This window comes from Podarcis tiliguerta (assembly GCF_965153285.1).
Source record: "Podarcis tiliguerta genome assembly, chromosome: 1".
Classification (NCBI taxonomy): domain Eukaryota; kingdom Metazoa; phylum Chordata; class Lepidosauria; order Squamata; family Lacertidae; genus Podarcis; species Podarcis tiliguerta.
In genome coordinates, this window is record NC_139534.1 from 54,671,293 (window position 1) to 54,696,162 (window position 24,870).

General features: G+C 42.8%; 4 protein-coding genes across 4 annotated transcripts; 3 read left to right on the forward strand and 1 right to left on the reverse strand.

Moving 5' to 3' along the window:
* Window positions 1-829: 829 nt before the first annotated feature.
* LOC310679168 (olfactory receptor 5AR1-like) lies at window positions 830-1,768 on the forward strand (the record flags this gene model as incomplete). Its single annotated transcript, XM_083443950.1, has 1 exon — window positions 830-1,768. One exon carries the CDS (start codon window positions 830-832, stop codon window positions 1,766-1,768), a length of 939 nt encoding a protein of 312 aa, XP_083300076.1.
* A 3,745-nt stretch (window positions 1,769-5,513) lies between these two features.
* LOC310679151 (olfactory receptor 5AR1-like) lies at window positions 5,514-6,897 on the forward strand (the record flags this gene model as incomplete). The annotated part of the gene is made up of 1 exon (XM_083443926.1): window positions 5,514-6,897. Exon 1 carries the CDS (start codon window positions 5,959-5,961, stop codon window positions 6,895-6,897), a length of 939 nt encoding a protein of 312 aa, XP_083300052.1. The 5' UTR covers window positions 5,514-5,958.
* A 4,094-nt stretch (window positions 6,898-10,991) lies between these two features.
* LOC310679176 (olfactory receptor 5AR1-like) lies at window positions 10,992-11,930 on the forward strand (the record flags this gene model as incomplete). The annotated part of the gene is made up of 1 exon (XM_083443977.1): window positions 10,992-11,930. One exon carries the CDS (start codon window positions 10,992-10,994, stop codon window positions 11,928-11,930), a length of 939 nt encoding a protein of 312 aa, XP_083300103.1.
* Window positions 11,931-18,243: 6,313 nt separating this feature from the next.
* Window positions 18,244-19,161, reverse strand: LOC310679285 (olfactory receptor 5AP2-like; the record flags this gene model as incomplete). The annotated part of the gene is made up of 1 exon (XM_083444298.1): window positions 18,244-19,161. The coding sequence occupies one exon, from the start codon at window positions 19,159-19,161 to the stop codon at window positions 18,244-18,246; it is 918 nt and encodes a 305-aa protein (XP_083300424.1).
* Between the last annotated feature and the right edge of the window lie 5,709 nt (window positions 19,162-24,870).

Below are 24,870 nucleotides of genomic sequence, written 5' to 3' on the forward strand. Positions count from 1 at the left end.
GAACAGCCTCTTCTTCTGCTGCCCCATCTGGTATGCCTTCCTCCATCCCACTCTGTCCTGACTCTCCCATCTCTCCTGGCTCCTGCCTTGTGGACAGTGGCAGGCTCCATAAATCAATGGTCCTTGCCTGGATAACTCCCTTAGTCCCCTGCCTTGTCTGCACACCCTTCAGAGTCCTGCCAGTCCTTGAGAGCGTTGGTGATGTCAGGTGCAGGAAGGAAAATGAGGGCCCCTGACAAACCACAATTAGTCCCATTGCCTGAGAAACCCAGAAAGCAAGAGAAATGGGTGCCATGTATTTTTATTTTTTATTTTGCAAGAGGGGAGGGGAAATGACAGGGAGCACAACGAGAAAGCAAATTGCATGGGATGCCTATACCCTTGAAACTTCACAAAGATATGTCTCCTGATGAGGGAATCAGAGATCAGAAATCTCTGGGGACAGAGCTCCCAGCCTCTGCCATTCCTACCCTTTAATTATCGCATCATTTTTCAGAGGTAGGAAACTCAATGCACAATAAATAGACATCCAGGAGTTTACAGGGATCAGTAGGATGCTGACTTAACCAATGATCAAAACTTCAGAGTTCATCTCTCCCACCCATAGAAAGGTTCAAGGAAAAGACAAAGGGGAGCATCACTCAGGAACTCTGGATCTTCTAAAATCTCCACAAGAAGCCTTGGTAAGACCCAACTATGTCATCATCAGCCTCACACAGCAAGTGGGACCCAAGCAAATTTTGATATCTCATAGACTGATTAATATTTAAAACAACCCTGCCATCCACATTTCCTATATTTCTTCAGACCACTGTATCTTTTCCTTAAAATGGTGAATGAAAACAGTACCACCATCACCGAGTTCATTCTCCAGGGCATCTCAAACAATCCAGGTATGAAAGTCTTATTCTTTGTGGTATTCCTGATCATCTATCTGGCCAATGTTGTGGGAAACCTGGGCATGATCATCTTGATCACACTTGATTCCCACCTTCACAATCCTATGTACTTCTTCCTCTGGCACCTGTCCTTCTGTGACATCTGCTACTCATCTGCTATTGCCCCCAGAATGCTGTCTGACTTGTTATCTGAGAGCAGGACCATCTCCTTCCCTGAATGCACTGCCCAGTTCTACTTCTTTGCTGCCTTTGTGGGTGCCGAGTGCTACATTTTAGCAGTGATGGCCTATGACCGCTATGTGGCCATCTGCAACCCATTGCTCTATTCCACTGCCATGTCCAAGTCCCTCTGCATCCGGCTCCTACTTGGGTCATACATTGCTGGCACAACTAGTGCCATAATACACACAACAGCCACCTTCAGCCTGCAGTTCTGCAGTTCCAACCTCATCAACCATTTCTTCTGTGATGTCCCTCCACTGCTGGCAATCGCTTGTTCTGACACCCACATTAATGAGATGTTGCTTTTTACATTTGCTGGCTTTCTTGAGATGAGCTCCCTCTCCATCATCCTTCTCTCTTACATCTTCATTTTAGCAGCCGTCCTGAGAATGCCCTCAGGGAGACACAAAGCCTTCTCCACCTGTGGGTCCCACTTCACAGGGGTCACTTTATTTTATGGGACTGTGATTTTCATGTATCTTCGGCCCACTTCCGTCTATGCTTTGGATCAAGACAAATGGGCTTCTGTGTTCTACACAGTAGTGATCCCCATGCTCAATCCTCTGATCTACAGCTTGAGGAACAAAGATGTTAAGGAAGCTTTCAGAAAACTCATTAACAAGAAGCTGAACTCTGTCTTAAACTAAAATGCAATATTATTACTGAATGGGTTTTTTGTGAACTGGTTCCATAGGAACTTGACTTGTAGGTTTCAGAACGATTTCCTTTCACTCATAGCTGATCAACAATTTCCTACTAGCTAGAGAACCAGAAAATGAAGGAATTCAACCACAGAGTTATGGTCTGACATTCATTGAGCAATGTCATTTGCAATTTCAAAATCATTTGTGCTGAATGAGGTTGACTGAAACTTCATGTGGACTCTGCAATTTAACAAGTGTGAGGGGTCACCTGAAAACAGGCATTCCATCAGACCACCTCAGTGTGAGAGATGGGAAGTGTTGTGTTGGGACATAAGGAAGATATCAGAAGGAAGTGTCCCTTTCTTTCTACAAGACAAGACTAAAAGAAGAAATTCCCCTTGGAGTACTGCACCATGAAAAGCACAGGAGCTCAAGGGTCCGAAAAGCATTACATTCAAATACAGCACATCCTAGCATACATAACAGGAAGATTCCACCATCTTCTTTAAAAATGTGTCAGCATGAAAACAGCTGGTTTGCTATTTTATAACACTAATTCTCATCATCGGGTTGTATACAACTAGCTTATACCCAAAGTAGACTGACTGAAATATATCAGCTATGACAGTCATATCCATTTATATTCTGAGTAGGACTAACGTTCCAAGGTTTTTATGTCATATTGTTGTGTTGTAGTCTAATGAATTGTTTGTTTACTGTCCTGGGTATCTTTGGGTTGACGGGTTGGTTATAAATATAACAACAACAACAACAACAACAACAACAAGCTTGATGTTATCAGATATTTTTCATGGAAATCACCACTAGAATGCAATCTGCCTAGTACATTGTGAGTGTTGTTAAGATTCTCCTCTCAAAATTCCAAAATACTATACAAAGTAACCCAAGAGAACAGGGATTCTACAGCCTCCTCCAAAGGTTTCCTGTGGCTTTTGTTATTTCACAAGTATGAGGTTACCAGCTAGGCTGCCACTGACTTCTGCTCTGAATTCTGGGCAGCCCAACCAGAAGTAAACACAGGCAAGCCTGCAGTGGAACTATGCAGTAGCAGCTTACCACTCAATGCACTCTTACCTCACATAGCCTATGATGAGGGAGAGATGTGATTCAGTGCACATTTAAAGGTGAGCTTACCTAGTTTCCACTTTCTGCAGCAATGTGAACCAATACAAATCCATCGGTCAAAATTCAGACTTCTCTGAATTTTGCAATGCACATCTCCAGTCAAGTAATATTCACAAACTAAGATAAAATGTGCATATGAATGCATAATTCAATGGGAATTTTTTTAAAAAGCATGAATTATATCAGGCAAAATTGTGTGCAAGAATAAGTTTATTGGGAGAAATTTGCTATGGAATGCTGAGGAACTTTCACCAGAACAAACAACGACCCCGTAAAAGGGTGCGGAAATGTGTGCAGCTTGAGATTGGGAAAATGTGAGAAACTGAGAGAAAGCAACGCTAACAGATTCACCCACCCATACCCTCAGCTGCATAAAGAGACATGATAGCTATGTGGGGTAGAAAGAGAGCAGGAGAGAGGGCAGTAAGCAAATCCAAAGCAAAATGCTTCCTCAGAGGAGATGGCAGGTAGGAAGGAGAGTAAAACAGTGCAGAAATCAGGAGAAAGGAAGATTTTGGTTGTGGTCATACAGTGGCAAGCAAGCAGGGGATTCAGGCAGGAGTGGGAGGAAGCTGGACAGATGGGAGGCTGAAAGAGGTCTCAGCTTCATCTGCAGTTACTTTTATTTCTAGTAATTGCTGCTTCATAAAGAAGGGTTTTTATGATGGACTGGCAGGTAAGGACACCACATGCATCCACTGCAGCCACTGAGAGATGCTATACAATACTAGAGCAATAGTAGGGCCCTGTATATGTTGTTGGACGACAGCTTCCATCAGCCCTAGACAGTGTGGCAGGCGGTCAGGAATGACAGGCAATAAAGTCCAACAACTTATAAAGGTCACCAGGTTGGCAAAGGCTGCACAACTCTAACTCTCCCTTCCCCCAGAAAAATGGTTCTAACAACAACAGGAATACCAATCATCTGCATTGGTATCAGAAAAGTGCATGTTTTATGTTTATAAACCCAGAGGGGTGGGAACCTCCTCTTTAATGTATGAGAGAAGACCTGAATTCTGCAGTCATTGTAGCTACCTTTTTGTTCTTGAGTTGAATCTACAACCAGCAGGTGAGGCCTTGTTCGTGGTGCCACTACTGGGGCTGCGGGGCTGGGGCTGACTTATGATAGGGGGCTTTCCAGTGCTAGGCTGCGGCTCTCTAACACCTCAGTTAAACTATGCAAGCAAAGGAACATGTCAGGATTTACAATCTCCCTCTTACATCAAGAGATGGCAGGCTGGCAACTTTATTACGCTTTAAATTTATTAGTCTTGACACAATAGTTTCAGTCTGAGCACACAGCTCAGTCTTCCGCACTCAATGAGTCAGTTGCGCCCACTGAAGGGTGGTCTCTTCGCCAACTGGCTATTCTCCATTGGCTGCCCCCTCCTCCTGTTGGCCTGATGCCAAGCCTGGACTCTACCATTCCTCCTAGTACAAGGAGACTATGGAGCAGCTTGCCCAGTTTGCCCCTCCTCCCCAGAGAATGTGCCTGAGATCTGTGGCTCCTCTACCTGCCTCACACTGTCTTGGGAGTTTACGACACGCATTCCAGGATTGGAGGGACTCACCTCACCCCCCGTATGGGAAGAAGGCAAGCCTCTATCTCTTTCTCCCTGCCACCCCCCCCCCTTCGTCATCGGAGCCCCGCTGTTGCTCTGGGAAGGAGCGTTCCTGACAGAACAGGAGTTGCAGAATTCTGCTGATCAATTGCTTGCTGGTGCCTACAAACCCTGTATCCTTTGCCCACAGGCTATGAAATCAAACGATGTTGGAAAGGGATCGGAGGGTTGCAAGCACTGCCAATCACCTGGTTGGCAGCATCTGCAAATTCTGTTTTCAACAGGAAGCTGCATTTTTGCCAGTCCCATAGGTGACATCATGGCCCATCCTAGATAAAGAAGACGCACATCTGATAGTTAACTCTTTATTGGCAAGATAAACACTTACAGCAGCTCCCACAGTGCTCTGGATACACACACGAATACACTCCTCTAGCCTATAGGCACCTAAAGGTCTGGAGCCTATGGAGCAGTTGCAGCAACAGGGAAATTCCACCCCTCCACCTGCTTATATGTCTTCCCCTGATGGGTTGTGCTCCAGCAACCAGAGACCTCTACCGGTATGGAAGGTGCCTCTGCCCTTCCCACTTCACGTCCCTCCTGGATTTAGGAGACAGCAGGCAGAGGAAGGTGGGAAGTCCATTGAACCGTCTGCTGACTGAACAGCCTCTTCTGCTGCTGCCCCGTCTGGTGTGCCTTCCTCCATCCCACTCTGACCTGACACTCGTCCCTTGGCTCCTGCCTTGTGGACAGTGGCAGGCCCCATAAATCAATGGTCTCCTTGCCTAGATAACTCCCCTGGTCCCTTGCTTCCGCTGCACACCCTTCAGAGTCCTGCCAGTCCTTGAGAGTGTTGGTGATGTCAGGTGCAGGAAGGAAAATGAGGGCCCCTGACAAACCACAATTAGTCCCATTCCCTGAGAAACCCAGCCAGAAAGCAAGAGATATAGATGCCATGTATTTTCTTGTGCAGGAGGGGAGGGGAATTGACAGGGAACACAATGAGAAAGCAAATTGCATGGGATGCCTATACCCTTGAAAGCTCCACAAAGATATGTCTCCTGATGAGGGAATCAGAGATCAGAAATCCCCTGGGGACAGAGCTCCCGGCCTCTGCCATTCCTACTCTTTAATTATCACATCATTTTTCAGAGGTAGGAAACTCAATGCACAATAAATAGACATCCAGGAGTTTACAGGAATGAGTAGGATGCTGACTTAACCAATGATCAAAACTTCAGAGTTCATCTCTCCCACCCATTGAAAGGTTCAAGGAAAAGACAAAGGGGAGCATCACTCAGGAACTCTGGATCTTCTAAAATCTCCACAAGAAACCTTGGTAAGACCCAGCTATGTCATCATCAGCCTCACAGAGCAACTGGGACCCAAGCAAACTTTGACATCTCATAGACTGATTAATATTTAAAAGAACCCTGCCATCCACATTTCCTACATTTCTCCAGACCACTGTATCTTTTCCTAAAAATGGTGAATGAAAACAGTACCACCATCACCGAGTTCATTCTCCAGGGCATCTCAAACAATCCAGGTATGAAAGTCTTATTCTTTGTGGTATTCCTGATCATCTATCTGGTCAATGTTGTAGGAAACCTGGGCATGATCATCGTGATCACACTTGACTCCCACCTTCACAATCCTATGTACTTCTTCCTCTGGCACCTGTCCTTCTGTGACATCAGCTACTCATCTGCCATTGCCCCCAGAATGCTGTCTGACTTGTTATCTGAGAGCAGGACCATCTCCTTCCCTGAATGCACTGCACAGTTCTACTTCTTTGCTGCCTTTGTGGGTGTTGAGTGCTACATTTTAGCAGTGATGGCCTATGACCGCTATGTGGCCATCTGCAACCCATTGCTCTATTCCACTGCCATGTCCAAGTCCCTCTGCATCTGGCTCCTACTTGGGTCATACATTGCTGGTACAATTTGTGCCATAATACACACAACAGCCACCTTCAGCCTGCAGTTCTGCAGTTCCAACCTCATCAACCATTTCTTCTGTGATGTCCCTCCACTGCTGGCAATCGCTTGTTCTGACACCCACATTAATGAGATTTTGCTTTTTGCATTTGCTGGCTTTCTTGAGATGAGCTCCCTCTCCATCATCCTTCTCTCTTACATCTTCATTTTAGCAGCCGTCCTCAGAATGCCCTCAGGGAGACTCAAAGCCTTCTCCACCTGTGGGTCCCACTTCACAGGGGTCACTTTATTTTATGGGACTGTGATTTTCATGTATCTCCGGCCCACTTCTGTCTATGCCTTGGATCAAGACAAATGGGCTTCTGTGTTCTACACAGTAGTGATCCCCATGCTCAATCCTCTGATCTACAGCTTGAGGAACAAAAATGTTAAGGAAGCTATCAGAAAACTCATTAACAAGAAGCTGAACTCTGTCTTAAACTAAAATACAATATTAATACTGAATGGTTTTTTTGTGAACTGGTTCCATAGGAACTTGACTTGTAGATTTCAGAACTATTTCCTTTCCCTTATAGCTGATCAACAATTTCCTACTAGCTAGAGAACCAGAAAACGAAGGAATTCAACCCCAGATTTATTGTCTGACATTCATTGAGCAATGTCATTTGCAATTTCAAAATCATTTGTGCTGAATGAGGTTGACTGAAACTTCATGTGGACTCTGCAATTTAACAAGTGTGAGGGGTCACCTGAATGCAGGCATTCCATCAGACCACCTCAGTGGGAGAGATGGGAAGTGTTGTGTTGGGATATAAAAAACATATAAGAAGTGTCCCTTTCTTTCTACAAGACAAGACTAAAAGAAGAAATTCCCCATGCACCATGAAAATCATAGGAGCTCAGGGGTTCAAAAAGCATTACATTCAAATACAGCACATCCTAGCATACATAACAGGAAGATTCCACCATCTTCTTTAAAAATGTGTCATCATCAAAACAGCTGGTTTGCTATTTTATAACACTAATTCTCATCATCGGGTTGTATACAACTAGCTTATACCCAGAGTAGACTGACTGAAACATATCAGCTATGACAGTCATATCCATTTATATTCTGAGTAGGACTAACGTTCCAAGGTTTTTATGTCATATTGTTGTGTTGTAGTCTAATGAATTGTTTGTTTACTGTCCTGGGTATCTTTGGGTTGACGGGTTGGTCATAAATATAACAACAACAAGCTAGATGTTACCAGATATTTTTCATGGAAATCACCACTAGAATGCAATCTGCCTAGTACATTGTGAGTGTTGTTAAGATTCTCCTCTCAAAATTCCAAAATACTATACAAAGTAACCCAAGAGAACAGGGATTCTATGGCCTCCTCCAAAGGTTTCCTGTGGCTTTTGTTATTTCACAAGTATGAGGTTACCAGCTAGGCTGCCACTGACTTCTGCTCTGAATTCTGGGCAGCCCAACCAGAAGTAAACACAGGCAAGCCTGCAGTGGAACTATGCAGTAGCAGCTTACCACTCAATGCACTCTTACCTCCCACAGCCTATGATGAGGGAAATATGTGATTCAGTGCACATTTAAAGGTGAGCTTACCTAGTTTCCACCTTCTGAAGCAATGTGAACCAATACAAATCCATCGGTCAAAATTCAGACGTCTCTGAATTTTGCAAGGCACATCTCCAGTCAAGTAATATTTACAGACTAGGGTGAAATGTGCATATGGATGCAAAAATCAACGGGAATAATAAAAAAAGCATGCTTTATATCAGGCAAAATTGTATGCAAGAAAAAGTTTATTGGGAGAAATTTGCTATGGAATGCTGAGGAACTTTCACCAGAACAAACAACGACCCTGTAAATGGGTGTGGAAATGTGTGCAGCTTGAGATTGGGAAAATGTGAGAAACTAAGAGAAAGCAACACTAACAGATTCACCCATCCATACCCTCAGCTGCACAAAGAGACACGATAGCTATGTGGGGTAGAAAGAGAGCAGGAGAGAGGGCAGTAAGCAAATCCAAACCAAAATGCTTCCTCAGAAGAGATGGAAGCTAGGAAGGAGAGTAAAACAGTGCAGAAATCAGGAGAAAGGAAGATTTTGGTTGTGGTCATACAGTGGCAAGCAGGGGATTCAGGCAGGAGTGGGAGGAAGCTGGACAGATGGGAGGCTGAAAGAGGTCTCAGCTTCATCTGCAGTTACTTTTATTTTTAGTAATTGCTGCTTCATAAAGAAGGGTTTTTATGATGGACTGGCAGGTAAGGACACCACATGCATCCACTGCAGCCACTGAGAGATGATATACAATACTAGAGCAATAGTAGTACCCTCTATATGTTGTTGGACAACAGCTTCCATCAGCCCTAGACAGTGTGGCAGGCGGTCAGGAATGACAGGCAATAAAGTCCAACAACTTATAAAGGTCACCAGGTTGGCAAAGGCTGCACAACTCTAACTCTCCCTTCCCCCAGAAATATGGTTCTACAACAATAGGAATAATGATGGACTTCATCTGCATTGGTATCAGAAAAGTGCATGTTTTATGTTTATAAACCCAGAGGGGTGGGAACCTCCTCTTTAATGTATGAGAGAAGACCTGAATTCTGCAGTCATTGTAGCTACCTTTTTGTTCTTGAGTTGAATCTACAACCAGCAGGTGAGGCCTTGTTCATAGTGCCACTACTGGGGCTGCGGGGCTGGGGCTGACTTATGATAGGGGGCTTTCCAGTGCTAGGCTGCGGCTCTCTAACACCTCAGTTAAACTATGCAAGCAAAGGAACATGTCAGGGTTTATGATCTCCCTCTCACACCAAGAGATGGTAGGCTGGCGACTTTATTACTCTATTAATTTCTTAGTATTTACACAATAGTTTCAGTCCGAGCACACAGCTCAGTCTTCCGCACTCAATGAGTCAGCTGCACCCACTGAAGGGTGGACGCCAAGCCTAGACTCTACCCTTCCTCCTAGTAACAGGAGACTATGGAGCCGCTTTCCCAGCTTGCCCCTCCTCCCCTGAGAATGAGATCTGCGGCTCCTCTACCTGCCTCACGCTGTCTTGGGAGTTTACGACACGCATTCCAGGATTGGAGGGACTCACCTCACCCCCCCATATGGGAAGAAGGCAAGCCTCTATCTCTTTCTCCCTGCCACCCCCCCCCCTTCGTCATCGGAGCCCCGCTGTTGCTCTGGGAAGGAGCGTTCCTGACAGAACAGGAGTTGCAGAATTCTGCTGATCAATTGCTTGCTGGTGCCTACAAACCCTGTATCCTTTGCCCACAGGCTATGAAATCAAACGATGTTGGAAAGGGATCGGAGGGTTGCAAGCACTGCCAATCACCTGGTTGGCAGCATCTGCAAATTCTGTTTTCAACAGGAAGCTGCATTTTTGCCAGTCCCATAGGTGACATCACGGCCCATCCTAGATAAAGAAGACGCACATCTGATAGTTAACTCTTTATTGGCAAGATAAACACTTACAGCAGCTCCCACAGTGCTCTGGATACACACACGAATACACTCCTCTAGCCTATAGGCACCTAAAGGTCTGGAGCCTATGGAGCAGTTGCAGCAACAGGGAAATTCCACCCCTCCACCTGCTTATATGTCTTCCCCTGATGGGTTGTGCTCCAACAACCAGAGACCTCTACCGGTATGGAAGGTGCCACTGCCCTTCCCACTTCACGTCCCTCCTGGATTTAGGAGACAGCAGGCAGAGGAAGGTGGGAAGTCCATTGAACCGTCTGCTGACTGAACAGCCTCTTCTGCTGCTGCCCCGTCTGGTGTGCCTTCCTCCATCCCACTCTGACCTGACACTCGTCCCTTGGCTCCTGCCTTGTGGACAGTGGCAGGCCCCATAAATCAATGGTCTCCTTGCCTAGATAACTCCCCTGGTCCCTTGCTTCCGCTGCACACCCTTCAGAGTCCTGCCAGTCCTTGAGAGTGTTGGTGATGTCAGGTGCAGGAAGGAAAATGAGGGCCCCTGACAAACCACAATTAGTCCCATTCCCTGAGAAACCCAGCCAGAAAGCAAGAGATATAGATGCCATGTATTTTCTTGTGCAGGAGGGGAGGGGAATTGACAGGGAACACAATGAGAAAGCAAATTGCATGGGATGCCTATACCCTTGAAAGCTCCACAAAGATATGTCTCCTGATGAGGGAATCAGAGATCAGAAATCTCTGGGGACAGAGCTCCCAGCCTCTGCCATTCCTACCCTTTAATTATTGCATCATTTTTCAGAGGTAGGAAACTCAATGCACAATAAATAGACATCCAGGAGTTTACAGGGATCAGTAGGATGCTGACTTAACCAATGATCAAAACTTCAGAGTTCATCTCTCCCACCCATAGAAATGTTCAAGGAAAAGACAAAGGGGAGCATCACTCAGGCACTCTGGATCTTCTAAAATCTCCACAAGAAGCCTTGGTAAGACCCAACTATGTCATCATCAGCCTCACACAGCAAGTGGGACCCAAGCAAATTAATCATAGACGGATTAATATTTAAAACAACCCTGCCATCCACATTTCCAGCATTTCTCCAGACCACCGTATCTTTTCCTAAAAATGGTGAATGAAAATAGTACCACCATCACCACGTTCATTCTCCAGGGCATCTCAAACAATCCAGGTATGAAAGTCTTATTCTTTGTGGTATTCCTGATCATCTATCTGGTCAATGTTGTGGGAAACCTGGGCATGATCATCGTGATCACACTTGATTCTCACCTTCACAATCCTATGTACTTCTTCCTCTGGCACCTGTCCTTCTGTGACATCTGCTACTCATCTGCTATTGCCCCCAGAATGCTGTCTGACTTGTTATCTGAGAGCAGGACTATCTCCTTCCCTGAATGTACTGCCCAGTTCTACTTCAGTGCTGCCTTTGTGGATGCCGAGTGCTACATTTTAGCAGTGATGGCCTATGACCGCTATGTGGCCATCTGCAACCCATTGCTCTATTCCACTGCCATGTCCAAGTCCCTCTGCATCCGGCTCCTACTTGGGTCATACATTGCTGGCACAACTAGTGCCATAATACACACAACAGCCACCTTCAGCCTGCAGTTCTGCAGTTCCAACCTCATCAACCATTTCTTCTGTGATGTCCCTCCACTGCTGGCAATCGCTTGTTCTGACACCCACATTAATGAGATGTTGCTTTTTGCATTTGCTGGCTTTCTTGCGATGAGCTCCCTCTCCATCATCCTTCTCTCTTACATCTTCATTTTAGCAGCTGTCTTGAGAATGCCCTCAGGGAGACTCAAAGCCTTCTCCACCTGTGGGTCCCACTTCACAGGGGTCACTCTATTTTATGGGACTCAGATTTTCATGTATCTCCGGCCCACCTCTGTGTATGCCTTGGATCAAGACAAATGGGCTTCTGTGTTCTACACAGTAGTGATCCCCATGCTCAATCCTCTGATCTATAGCTTGAGGAACAAAGATGTTAAGGAAGCTTTCAGAAAACTCATTATCAAGAAGCTGAACTCTGTCTTAAACTAAAATGCAATATTAATACTGAATGGGTTTTTTGTGAACTGGTTCCATAGGAACTTGACTTGTAGATTTCAGAATGATTTCCTTTCCCTTATAGCTGATCATCAATTTCCTACTAGCTAGAGAACCAGAATATGAAGGAATTCAACCCCAGAGTTATTGTCTGACATTCATTGAGCAATGTCATTTGCAATTTCAAAATCATTTGTGCTGAATGAGGTTGACTGGAACTTCATGTGGACTCTGCAATTTAACAAGTGTGAGGGGTCACCTGAAAGCAGGCATTTCATCAGACCACCTCAGTGGGAGAGATGGGAAGTGTTGTGTTGGGGCATAAGGGAGATATCAGAAGGAAGTGTCCCTTTCTTTCTACAAGACAAGACTAAAAGAAAAAATTCCCCTTGGAGTACTGCACCATGAAAAGCACAGGAGCTCAAGGGTCCAAAAAGCATTACATTCAAATACAGCACCCCCTAGCATACATAACAGGAAGATTCCACCATCTTCTTTAAAAATGTGTCATCATGAAAACAGCTCTGATCTACAGCTTGAGGAACAAAGATGTTAAGGAAGCTTTCAGAAAACTCATCAACAATAAGCTAAGTCCTGTCCTAAACTGAAATGCTATGTTATTACTGAATGGTTTTTTTCCCTTTCACTTATAGCTAATTCTCAATTTCCTACTAGCTAGAGAATCAGAAATATGCAGAATGAGGTTGGCTGAAACTTCTGAAATGACTCAATAGTAAGCGGTTGGAAAATTACAGCCTATCAGGTTCATTTCAAATATATACCTTTACAAAAGGGCACAAGTCACAGCTAATACTACATGCAGTATTCATGCAGATACATCCTCACATCTGTAATAATAATGAGAAAACAGACCAGTTATCATCTACACTGCATCACTGTGGACATTTATTTACATGCAACATGCCACATGTGCAAAAACGCTTTTGTTAAGCAATTATGTCCTGAATGGCAACCTGTCGCACTATAAATTTTGCTGGATTCCAGTTTCCATCAGCCTCAACTGATATGGCCAAGGTCACAAATGATGGCAGTATCTAGAAGGACTACAGCAGTATCTAGAGGGCCACAGGTCCCCCAACCCCTGAATTATGTGACTTCTCTTTTGTAAATCCCTACCTCACATTGAAGAGTATTGCTGGATCAGAGCAGTTTCTTTCTGCCTTAGATTCCTTTTTGCAATAATAATGTAATCTACTCACATTTGGGGCAGGGTAATAAAAGCAATAACTATCAAATATATTGATTGGTTTGTGTCATCTGGTGTCTGAGGCTGCTTTTCTATATATGAGGAAATGGGACCTGTGGCCTTCCAGGTGTCATTTATTCCAGCTCCAATCAGCCCCAGTCAAGGCAAATGGTCAGAGATTATGGGAATTGTCATCCAACAACATCTAGAGGACGATAGGTTTCCCAGCTTTGCTTATACAGCCTTAACTGGAGTAGAGACCCATTGACCTCAGTAGGACTTACTTCTGAGATGATATGTATAGGATTGCACTGTAAAGCTTGTAAACTTTACTTGAATGATTCATATATTGTATTTCTGCTTTCTGCTTTCTCTCTCTCTGTGTGTGTGTGTAAATATTAACATGATACAGCATAATAGAGTTTCACAAATACAGTATAAATTATGAAGAATGTAATTGTTTCACTGGTTATTTATTAATCAATCAATCTATAAAATACTATTAACAAAGCAACAAAGCAACAACTATAAAATAATCATTACAATCAAAAAAATCATATTATATGATTAAAAAATCAATACATCATTTATAATCTATAAATCAATCTTAACAACATTAACAAAGTAGCAAGCAAAAACAACAACTCAGCACTGTTATGTTATCTGATGGACAGGCATAAACATGACAGAGATTGTGCTGATGGGGTATCTTATTTTCTGCATGCCACAGAAACTTTTTTTGTTGTTGTAAAACAACACAGCTTTTTCTCTGATAAATGAATTGTGCCTGAAAGTAGACCCATTGAAATAAATGGGCCTAAGTAACTCATTACTAGCTAAAGTCCATTGATGTCAATTGGTTTACTCTGTGTTTTAGTCATACCATCCTATAAAACCATTGGGAACAGTGTAAAGAAAAGGAACAAATTGTCCCATCCCAGTATTCTGTGGGTATGGCTTCTAGAAGAGACATGACCAGGGGTCATGGGCAGAATAAACATTCTGTGAAATTCTGGCAGTGGACAAAGCTGCATTATAACTTTTGAATAAATGTTTGGTTTTAAATAAATGAATGAATGTTGAATAAACATATAGCCATATATCTATTTAGTTTCCAATTCATATTCTTCTCCAGTATTTTGGGGTTTCAAACACAGTGGGGTTTCAAAAGAACAAGGAAATATAAGTAACAATATTGCCTCTGTAAGTTGGCCAGTGTCTGTTAGGATTCTTGCTCCACGTTTGCAGTCATGGGATTGTTGTTCTATCACATGACGGTGTATGTTTTTATTCCACAGTGTGGGAAGTGACGGGGACAGGATGTTTGTGTTACTGTGTTCTGTGAAGTGGGACTATTCTCCTTTGTTCTTTCTCTTTGCTGTCTAATGAGAAAGAGGAAGGAGCTAAGTCAGAATGCTCCAAGTGTATTATATGTAACTAAACATAGATTAGCCAAAATGCTGTGCTACTGAGTTCTGTTATACGAACTGCAAATACTCTACAGGATCCCTAAGTGTGCTGATACTTCTTGGTATCAGTCGCTGTGATGTTCAGGCTGGAGAAAGCTTTTGAAGCTCCCGAATGACCGACCTGGAGGGAGACAATGTGCCAGTTGGGCATGTGTCTCTGCCAGGGTCCTACACGTGAGTAGGATGATCCTAATAGTGTCACAATGATCATGTGTGTCCTGTTGTGGTTCCTGGCATGTGCTCTCCTCCTCCCCACCCCATGCCCAAGCACAGGACCACCTCATTCTGCCACTCCTTCAGAGAGCAATACAACAGAGTGATTTCAAAATGACAACAAAATACAAGCAACCAGAGTGTAGGAGGACTAGAGACAGGTGCGCAGTAGGAATCGACTAGTCATTGAGAGGAGTCAAAGTACTCTGATGCTGTTGAGGTTGTTCCAATTTAATAATCTGCCTTGGGTCTAGTTAAATGTAGTGGTTCCATGAGACCAATATGTCAACATTCTGCCCCCTCTTATTGTAGACAAATTCATTAAAGTCTAATTAGGACTCTGTAAGAAGATGAACACTTTCAAGAAACAATCCCAGTGAAAAATATCAGTCTGTCAAAATGGAGCAAGGTCCTGAACCCTGGCAAATCATAGAATCATAGAGTTGGAAGAGACCACAAGGGCCATCGAGTCCAACCCCCTGCCAAGCAGGAAACAGAAATGAGTAGCTCCATACTGAAACACCCTGGAGTTTGTAGCTTTAAAAATGTGTGGTGCTTGTATACACAAATAATGACCTGAGGAACATAAAGCCAACATTACTGCTTTATTATAACAAATTTTTGGATGAGATGCCACTCCTATCCAAAAATCTGTCGTCATGAAACAACTGAATTTCTGTTTTAAGATGCTAATTGGTAATATAACAACAACCATGATGATGTTATCAGATCTTTGATTTGAAATCCCCACCAGAATGCAATTTGTATGGTATGTTGTCAGTGATGCGAGGACTCTGCTCTCAAAAACTCAAAATCCTATTCGAAAATAACCCAGATTCCACACCAAGAGAGCCAAGATTCTGTAGCCTGTGTGAATTAAGTTAGAATATACATGTTTTGGTTTTAGTTTTGCTTTTTTGTATAACTTACTCTGGTTTTTCTAGTCATTTACAGTAGAAAGGAACTATGCACAATATCTGAGCTATTTCTTATCACTAATGGATCTTCTCCAAAGCGTTGTTCTGGCTTTTGCAATTTCACAAGTGTGAGGAGTTACCTGAAAGCAGGCATTCCATCAGACCGCCTCATTGGGAGAGATGGGAAGTGTTGTGTTGGGGTATCAGGAAAGCATGTCAGAAGGAAGCAGGCCTCTCAAAGAACAAATGTCCTTTATTACTATAAGGCAAGACTAAAAGAGGGGGGGCGCGGGGGGCGCTGTGGGTAAAAGCCTCAGCACCTAGGGCTTGCCGATCGAAAGGTCGGTGGTTCGAATCCCCGCGGCGGGGTGCGCTCCCATTGTTCGGTCCCAGCGCCTGCCAACCTAGCAGTTCGAAAGCACTCCCGGGTGCAAGTAGATAAATAGGGACCGCTTACTAGCGGGAAGGTAAATGGTGTTTCCGTGTGCGGCTCTGGCTTGCCAGAGCAGCGATGTCACGCTGGCCACGTGACCCGGAAGTGTCTCCGGACAGCGCTGGCCCCCGGCCTCTTGAGTGAGATGGGCGCACAACCCTAGAGTCTGTCAAGACTGGCCCGTACGGGCAGGGGTACCTTTACCTTTACCTTTAAGACTAAAAGAAAAACTCACCCTGGAGTACTGCCCCATAGAAGCTACAGGGGCTCAAGGGTCCAAAAAGCATTACATTCATACAGCACCCCCAGGCTTACATAGCAGGAAGCAGGGCTCACTTGCAGGTAGGAAGTATCTTGTTTAAATGATTGTATGTAAGCCACTCTGGTAACCATTTTGGCTGAAGAGCAGGGTATGGGTAACAACAACAACAACACAGGCTATACAGTGGGTGTTTTAAAGGTCAATCAATGCTATAACTTCATTCATTAGCTAAAAACACTGAAAGGTGGGGAAATGCTAGCTTCTTTAAAAAAACAAATGAGAATAGAGCCTGAACATTTTGCCTCGTATTTTTGGATCTAAAAATGTTTGTACAATTTCTTTTGAACAGGTTATACCTCAATTTCTACATTCCAGTAAAGAGTCCCATCCCACAAGTTTCAGTAATACCCATAAGGTGTCAACTCATCTTGCTTGTTACCCATACTCTGTGCAATCGTATGGAGACAACAGAAACCATGAGTCATTCCCTCCAGCTGCTTCCTTCTTGTAGTTGCTTGCTCTTTACCAAGTTTCTGTAGCACCACTTCAGTTTTCTGTGCAGCAAATGAAGCTATTATCCCCAGTACCAGGTGTTCACCTGTCATCTGTAATACTGTCTCCCTTCTCCTTCGGATTTAGTTTAAAGCACTCCTGATCAGGTTCAGAAGACTCTTAGCAAACATATTGTTGCCAACCACTGTGTGAAGTGCAACCCATCTCCTGCTAGAAGTCCTTCCTCAAGCATATAACGCCTGTGTTCAGAGATCTGAACTTGTTGCCAGTCTGTGACAGGGCCAGGTTCAAGGTGTTATTGTTAGTATTTAAACCCCTTAACAACCAGTCTACCTACGATATCGCCTTACCCTATGTGTGTACACAATTGACAGAATTGGCATGTTTATAAATCAACAAAATACCTGCACCACATCTGTAAGAACATATCATTTGGTGTGCCAGCACTGACACTTTAGAACTCCCTGATTTTTGATATCGGACAGGTGCCTTCGCTGTATTCCTTGCTGTACCTGTTAAAGGTATTCTTATTCAGATAAACCTACCCATATGTTTAGAAATTTTGCAGGAGTTTTAATTGTTTTAGTCTATTTTACTGCTGTTGTAACATTCTGCATATTTTAAATTACAGTTGCAAAACTTTTTAGTGATACAGTGGTACCTCAGGTTACAGACACTTCAGGGTACAAACCCTTCAGGTTACAGACTCCGCTAACCCAGAAATAGTACCTCGGGTTAAGAATTTTGCTTGAGGATGAGAACAGAAATCGTGCTCAAGCGGCGTGGCGGCATCAGGAGGCCCTTATTAGCTAAAGTGGTACCTCAGGTTAAGAACAGTTTCAGGTTAAGAACGGACCTCCAGAATGAATTAAGTTCTTAACCTGAGGTACCACTGTACTGCTTTTCAACAAGTGTATAATCAAGAAGTTCATATATCTTTTCTTCTCTTCTTCAAAGAGGATATTCCCTGAGACTTGTAGACTTCACTGGGCAGATGCTGTCAATTACTCCACTCTTTCAGAGGAAGTGGCCATTGAAGATATCATGCAAGAGAGGAATCCTGGATATATTTCCACAGTAGTCCAGCTTCTGACCCATTGCAATATTTTCTTTCTTTCTTTCTTTCTTTCTTTCTTTCTTTCTTCTTTCTTCTTTCTTCTTTCTTTTCTTACTCCCTCTCTCTCTTACTTTTTTATCTTCCAGTTAAACATCAGAGACACAGCTGCAACCATCCAGCAGTCTGTACCAAAAGTCCTATATCAATTATAAGCTTTAACATTGCCAGACAACTTACTACTTCTCCATCACACGTCTCAAAGCACTCTTCACTTCCTTGTTCCTCAAGCTGTAGATGAGGGGGTTTAGCATGGGGATTACCACCGCATACAACAAAGAGGCCACTTTGCCTCCATTTCTTGATGTATTAGGTTGGAGATACATAAAGATAAAGCTTCCATAAAGGATAATAACAGCCATCAGGTGGGAAGAGCAGGTGGAGAAGGCTTTATGCCTGCCCTCAACTGAGCGGATTCTCAAAATAGTGGCAACAATGTAAGAGTAAGAGATAAGGACTGTCAAATGGGTGCTTATCAGGTTAAAGCTAGCAAATGAAAACATGACAAAGATATTGAGGCTGGTATCAGAACAGGAAAGTTGAAAGAGTGGGGGACCTTCACAGTAAAAATGATCAATGACATTAGGACCACAAAATGATAAACGAGTCATGCAACCTGTGTGTATCACAGCATTGACAGTTCCAGCAATGTATGAACCAGCCACCAGAAAAGCACAAACTTTCTGAGACATGGTGATTGTGTAGGTGAGTGGGTTGCAGATGGCCATGTAGCGGTCATATGCCATAGCAGCCAGGAGGTAACACTCAGTGGTGGCAAAAGTTACATAAAAATAGAACTGAACTATACACTCATTGAAAGTAATCACTTTCTTTTCCCTTAGGAGGTCTTTCAGCAGCCTGGGACTGATGGTAGTTGAGTAGCAAATGTCTAAGAAGGACAAATTACTAAGGAAGAAATACATGGGGGTGTGAAATCGAGCATCAGCCCTGATTAACATAAGCATCCCAAGATTCCCCACAATTGTGATGAGATAATTGACTAGAAACAATGCAAACAAGATGGCAGCCAACTCTGGACTGTCAGTGAATCCCGTGAACACAAACTCCTTCACTCTACTGCTGTTCCTGTCAGGCATTTTTCCCCCCTGATGGAATCAAAGAGAAACAAAATGGTGGTGGGTGAGGAGTGGGAAAATTTGGAAATCATTCACCATCAGAAATGAGGTAATCTGTCTTCACCGCTATATGTGCTTTTTTAAATAGAGAAATTGAGGTTTAAACTCCTGAATTATGGCTGGAATATAAAATTTAAAGGATCACCATTGGTGGAGAAGACCTTTAACATATGAGGATGGTGTTTCCATATCTCCTCCTTCAGAATTTAAAGCAGTGGCACACTATTACCTTGAAATAAGGCAGTATACATAGCTTTACACAGCATAAAGAGAGGGTGATGTAGTAGGGTGGCCATATGTCCAGAACTTCCCGGACATATACGGAATACTGCAGTCGTAAGCAGTGTCCAGCTATAAATCGACAAAAATGTATGGGACAATCCAGACACATGGCAATCCATGTTGGCAATGTCATTTTGGGGTGATTCCAATAAAAAAGCTAAACAGCTTTAGGCAAAACTAAAAAAGATAAACGACTTTGGCAAAAAACCCAAAAACCTTTGTGTCCAGATTTTCACTTTTTGAAATACGGCCACCATATTATATAGGGAGGGCAGAGGGGGACTGAGCCCACATTCCGACATGTGAAGATTCCCCAGAAACACCTCTGTCTGCGGCCAACTTGCTGGTATTGAACACTAAGTGATTATTATCAGCAGTGAACTAGGCCTGTCTACAAAGGGTGACCACTATATGTGCACATCTCATTCTGTTAAAGAAAACACATGGAAAACATATGCTCTTAAATTATACTGCATTTTGCAGTTTAATTCTGAGAATGTTTCAGCGGAGCCCTTTCACAAACATGCATGCGGAAACATTGAAATCTCCTTGCTTGCAGTACTTACGACACCATCTTCCTGTAATGTTTGTGTATGTGTGTGCGCTTTGCAATAGTTACATGCATTTAAGAGAAAAATAGTTAATTAATTCTATTCAAAGTGTCCAAACACAAAATATTGGCACTATTATTTCATATCCTCCAACATTTCTATGATGAAAATAGGGACGTTCCATTCCATAATGATGATTTTACTATTTATACCCCACGCATCTTACTGGGTCGCCCTAGCTACTCTGGGCAGCTTCCAACATATATAAAAACATAATAAAACATTAAACATTTTTTTTAAAAAAACTTCCCTGTACAGGATTGTCTTCAGGCGGCATACTCCATACCCTCCAACATTTATCCAATGAAAATAAAGACATCCTTAGGGAAAGTGGGACATTCTGGGATCAAACCAGAAACTGGGATGACTTATCTAAATCAGGGACGTCCCTGGAAAATAGGGACACTCGGAGTGTCTGTTATTTGCTAACAGCAATCATAAGTTAAATGTGCAGTTTCATTTTTTTCAAGAGAAGGGATTCAATTAGAACTTCTTTTTAACCCACTGTAGATATGAGCCTATCTCACATGTTTTGACCTTTAGAACTGTAATCTCCAGGTTGAAATTCCTGAATCAGGCCATATTTAAAGCAGTCAATAGCCTTTTGATGAACTTCACAATCTTGGGCTCCAAGACTCCTCAGATCTTTGGCTCCTCGCATCATTTAGGCTGCACTCTCTTCTCTGCCCTCCTATCAGACCAGACAGGCTCTGCCCACCAGCTCCTTTCATCTCCCTCAATAAGGGGTGTCTGCCTTCTTTGACCCTCTCTTTTTCCATGACTTACTATAGTGCTTATAAGCCATCAGGAGGAGTCTGGAGGCTTGGAAATTCTTATCCTCACCTTTACCCACCTGTAACCTATCCTGGTCAGCATGGTTAGGAGCAATGGGCTGGTCTAGCAGCTTCTATCCTACCATCAGGAAGTTACCTGGGATATCATTCTTTCCTTTCCTTGTGTCCTCCAGTGGAAGCAGCTACTGGATCATTTGCTCTTTATTAGATCCAAGAGTGGAATCTGTATTCCTCCAAGGTCCTCTAAGATGCAAACAACTGTTTGATAGGCAAGCATACTCTTGACTAAGATTGCTACAAATATTAGTGAAAGGCCTGCAGTTGCTGCATTGATTGAAAAAGTTCAGCATGTGCAACATAACATAGACCATAAAACTCTACAGTAGGGGTAGTCAACCTTTTTATACCTACCACCCACTAATGCATCTTTCTTGATGGTAACATTTCCTTACAGCTCACCAGTGCTCGATGGAAGGAGGATTCAGCTTGTGCAGTACAATCCCCTACCACCCACCTAGAATCCTGAAACGCCCACTAGTGGGTGGTAGGAACCAGGTTGACAACCCCTGCTCTACAGCATCAAATAGTTAATGGTCTCTTGTTTACTGCTCTAAGGTTGTTGACTTCCAGTTTAATAATCTGCCTTGCATCAAAGTTAAATGCAGTGGTACCATGAGACCAACATGCCAACAATATTCCCACCCCCCTTGTGTACCAACTCCTTATGGGTTAATTAGTGCTCTGTAAGAAGAGGAAAGCTTTCAAGCCACTGTTCCTGTAAAAATGGCAGACCTTTCAAAATGGAGCAAGGCCCTCAACTCAGGCAATTGTGTAACTCCATACACACAATGAACATCCTGGAGTTCATAGGCTTCTGAATGTGTGGCGCTTGTTACATGCATGTGTATACAAATGCACACCTGAGATACATGAAGCCAAAGTCACTGCTTTCATGTGACAATTTTTTTAATAAGATTCCACCAACTTATTAAAAAATGTGTCATCATGAAAACAGCTGGTTTGCTGTTTTATAACACTATTTGCCATTATCGGGTTTTATCCAATTTATATACAGAGTAGACCCATTGAAATTTATCAGCTATGTTAGTCATATCCGTTGATATTCTGAGTAGGATTAGTGCTCCTTGATTTTTATTGTTGTGTTGTAGTTTAATGAATTGTTTGTGGGCTGCCTGGGTACCTTTGGGTTGAAGGGTGGATTATAAATACAACAACAACAACAATAAGGAGAAGCATGATGATGTTATCAGATCTTTTTAATGGAAATCTCCACTAGAAAGCAATCTGCATGGTACATTGTCAGTGTTGTTAGGACTCTGCTCTCAAAAAAACAAAATATTATACTAAGTAACCCAAGAGAACCAGGGTTCTGTGGCCTCCTCCAAAACTTCCCTGCAGCTTCAACAGTTTCACAAGTATGAGGCACCAACTAGGCTACCACTGACTTCTGCTCTGTACTCTGGGCAGCCCAACCGGAAGTAAACACAAGTATATGGAGGTCACCAGATGGGCAAAAGCTGCTCAACTCTAACTTTCCCTTCCTCCAGCAAAACGATTTTAACAACAATGGGTATAATGATGGACTTTATCTGATTGGTATTAGGAGAGTGCATTTTTTTATGTTTACATACCCAGTGGGGTAGGAATCACCTTGTTAATGTATGAAAGAAGACCTAAATTAGAAAGCTCATGAATTCCAGTCATTGTAGCTACCTGTTGTTCTTAAGTTGGCACACAGTATACCATCTCCAATCCCAGCTACAATAAAATTTTAAAAACCAGTTTGTTTGTTTTCTGTGGAGCATCAACTACTTCTCCAACAAAGAAGACAAGAAGAAAGGCTTAATAAAAACAAAACAAGAAGTTCCTTCTCTAGAGTCTAGACAATGGGTGCTAAAAGGTGAAGCAATGCTATAACCTCATTCCTTGGCTACTGAAAGGTGGCAGCAAGACAAAAGAAATGAGAGTAGTGTCTAGAAACTGGGACATTGCAGACTAATGCTCATCTGCAACTGCTGCTTTTGCAACCCTTCCCCATGGAATCCCATGTCTTTTATACAGCATCCACTAGAACACCCTGACTCTGTAATCACAACATTACAAAACCCTCAGCAGTATGGACTGATGTAATACTAATAGCAGACTGTGTGGCCTTCATCAATCCATGCTCAATCAGCCTCAATGTGACTAGTTAAAACATTATTTAAGTGCCTTGTTGAATCAGTTGAAGGCTCATCTAGCTCACCATCTTGTCACCAACATGAGCCAGTCAGAAGCTTCTGCATGCAGGGAGTTTTGGTGCTGACCATCTTCATGTTGCTTGTCCCAGATATATGCTTCTTTTATCCAAAGAGGTTTCCATTAGCAATTCTGACTAGAAGCCATTGAGGTATCTATCCAATATAAATATGCCTAATAAGATAATTCTCCATGAAATTTGTCCAAAGTAAGGACTATAATATGAGCTTACCTTACAGGGGTTTGGTAAGATGCCAGAGAGAATGTATGTAAAGTGCTTCAAACATTTAGTTATTTGCTTTTATTTGATCAGAATATGTATCTATATACATAGCTTTTCAACATCTGGACTCAAAGTAGTTCATACAGTAAAGCTGAGCAACAACTTGAAACACCATAAAGTATATTTCACTTCTATCTTCTGCTCTCTTAGTAAAAAAGGATATTCATTGAGTCTTCAAGGCTTCACTGGGAAGTTGCTATCAACTTCTTTTGGTTCTCTAAGAGAGGCAGCTATTGGAGAAGTCCTATTGGAAAATAGTCCTTGAAATATTTCCACAAGGCCCAGTTTCTGCCACAAAATTACTTATTCTTTTTAAATATTCCAGTCAAATATCAACCAAATCCCAAATAAACAGCTGCTATCCTCCAGCAGTCTTCACAGAGCATTCCATAGCAACACTAAACCTTAACATTGTCAGGCAATACGCTTCTCCATCACCCGCCTCAAAGCACTCTTGACTTCCTTGTTCCTCAAGCTGTAAATGAGAGGGTTTAGCATGGGAATTACCACCGCATACAACAAAGAGGTCACTTTGCCTCCATTTGTTGAATTAGGTTGGAGGTAGATAAAGATCAAGCTTCCATAAAGGATGATGACAGCCAGCAGGTGAGAGGAGCAGGTGGAGAAGGCTTTGTGCCTGCCCTCAGCTGAGCGAATTCTCAAAATAGTGACAAAGATGTAAGTGTAAGAGATAACAACGGTGAAATGGGTGCTTATCAGGTTAAAGCCAGAAAAAGCAAACATCACATACAAATTGATGCTGGTATCAGAACATGAAAGTTGAAAGAGTGGAGGACCTTCACAAAAAAAATGATCAATGACATTAGGACCACAAAAGGATAAATGAGTCAAACATCCTGTGTGTATCATAGAATTGACTGTTCCAGCAATATATGAACCAGCCACCAGAGAAACACAAACTTTCTGAGACATGGTGATTGTGTAGGTGAGTGGGTTGCAGATGGCCATGTACCGATCATATGCCATAGCAGCCAAGAGGTAACACTCAGTGGTGGCAAAAGTTATATAGAAATAGAATTGAACTAGACATTCATTGAAAGTAATCACTTTCTTTTCCCTTAAAAGGTCCATCAGCAGCCTTGGACTGATGGTGGTTGAATAGCAAATATCTAAGAAGGACAAATTACTAAGGAAGAAATACATGGGGGTGTGAAGTCGAGCATCAACCCTGATTAACATAAGAATCCCAAAATTCCCCACAATTGTGATGAGATAATTGACTAGAAACAATGCAAACAAGATGGCAGCCAACTCTGGACTGTCAGTGAATCCCAAGAAGACAAACTCCTTCACTCTACTGCTGTTCATGTCAGGCATTTCCCCCCCTGATGGAATCAAAGAGAAACAAAATGGGAAAACTGCTTAGTAGTTTTCTGTCTGAAATGAGGTAAGAAATCTCCACAGTTATATGGGTTTTTAA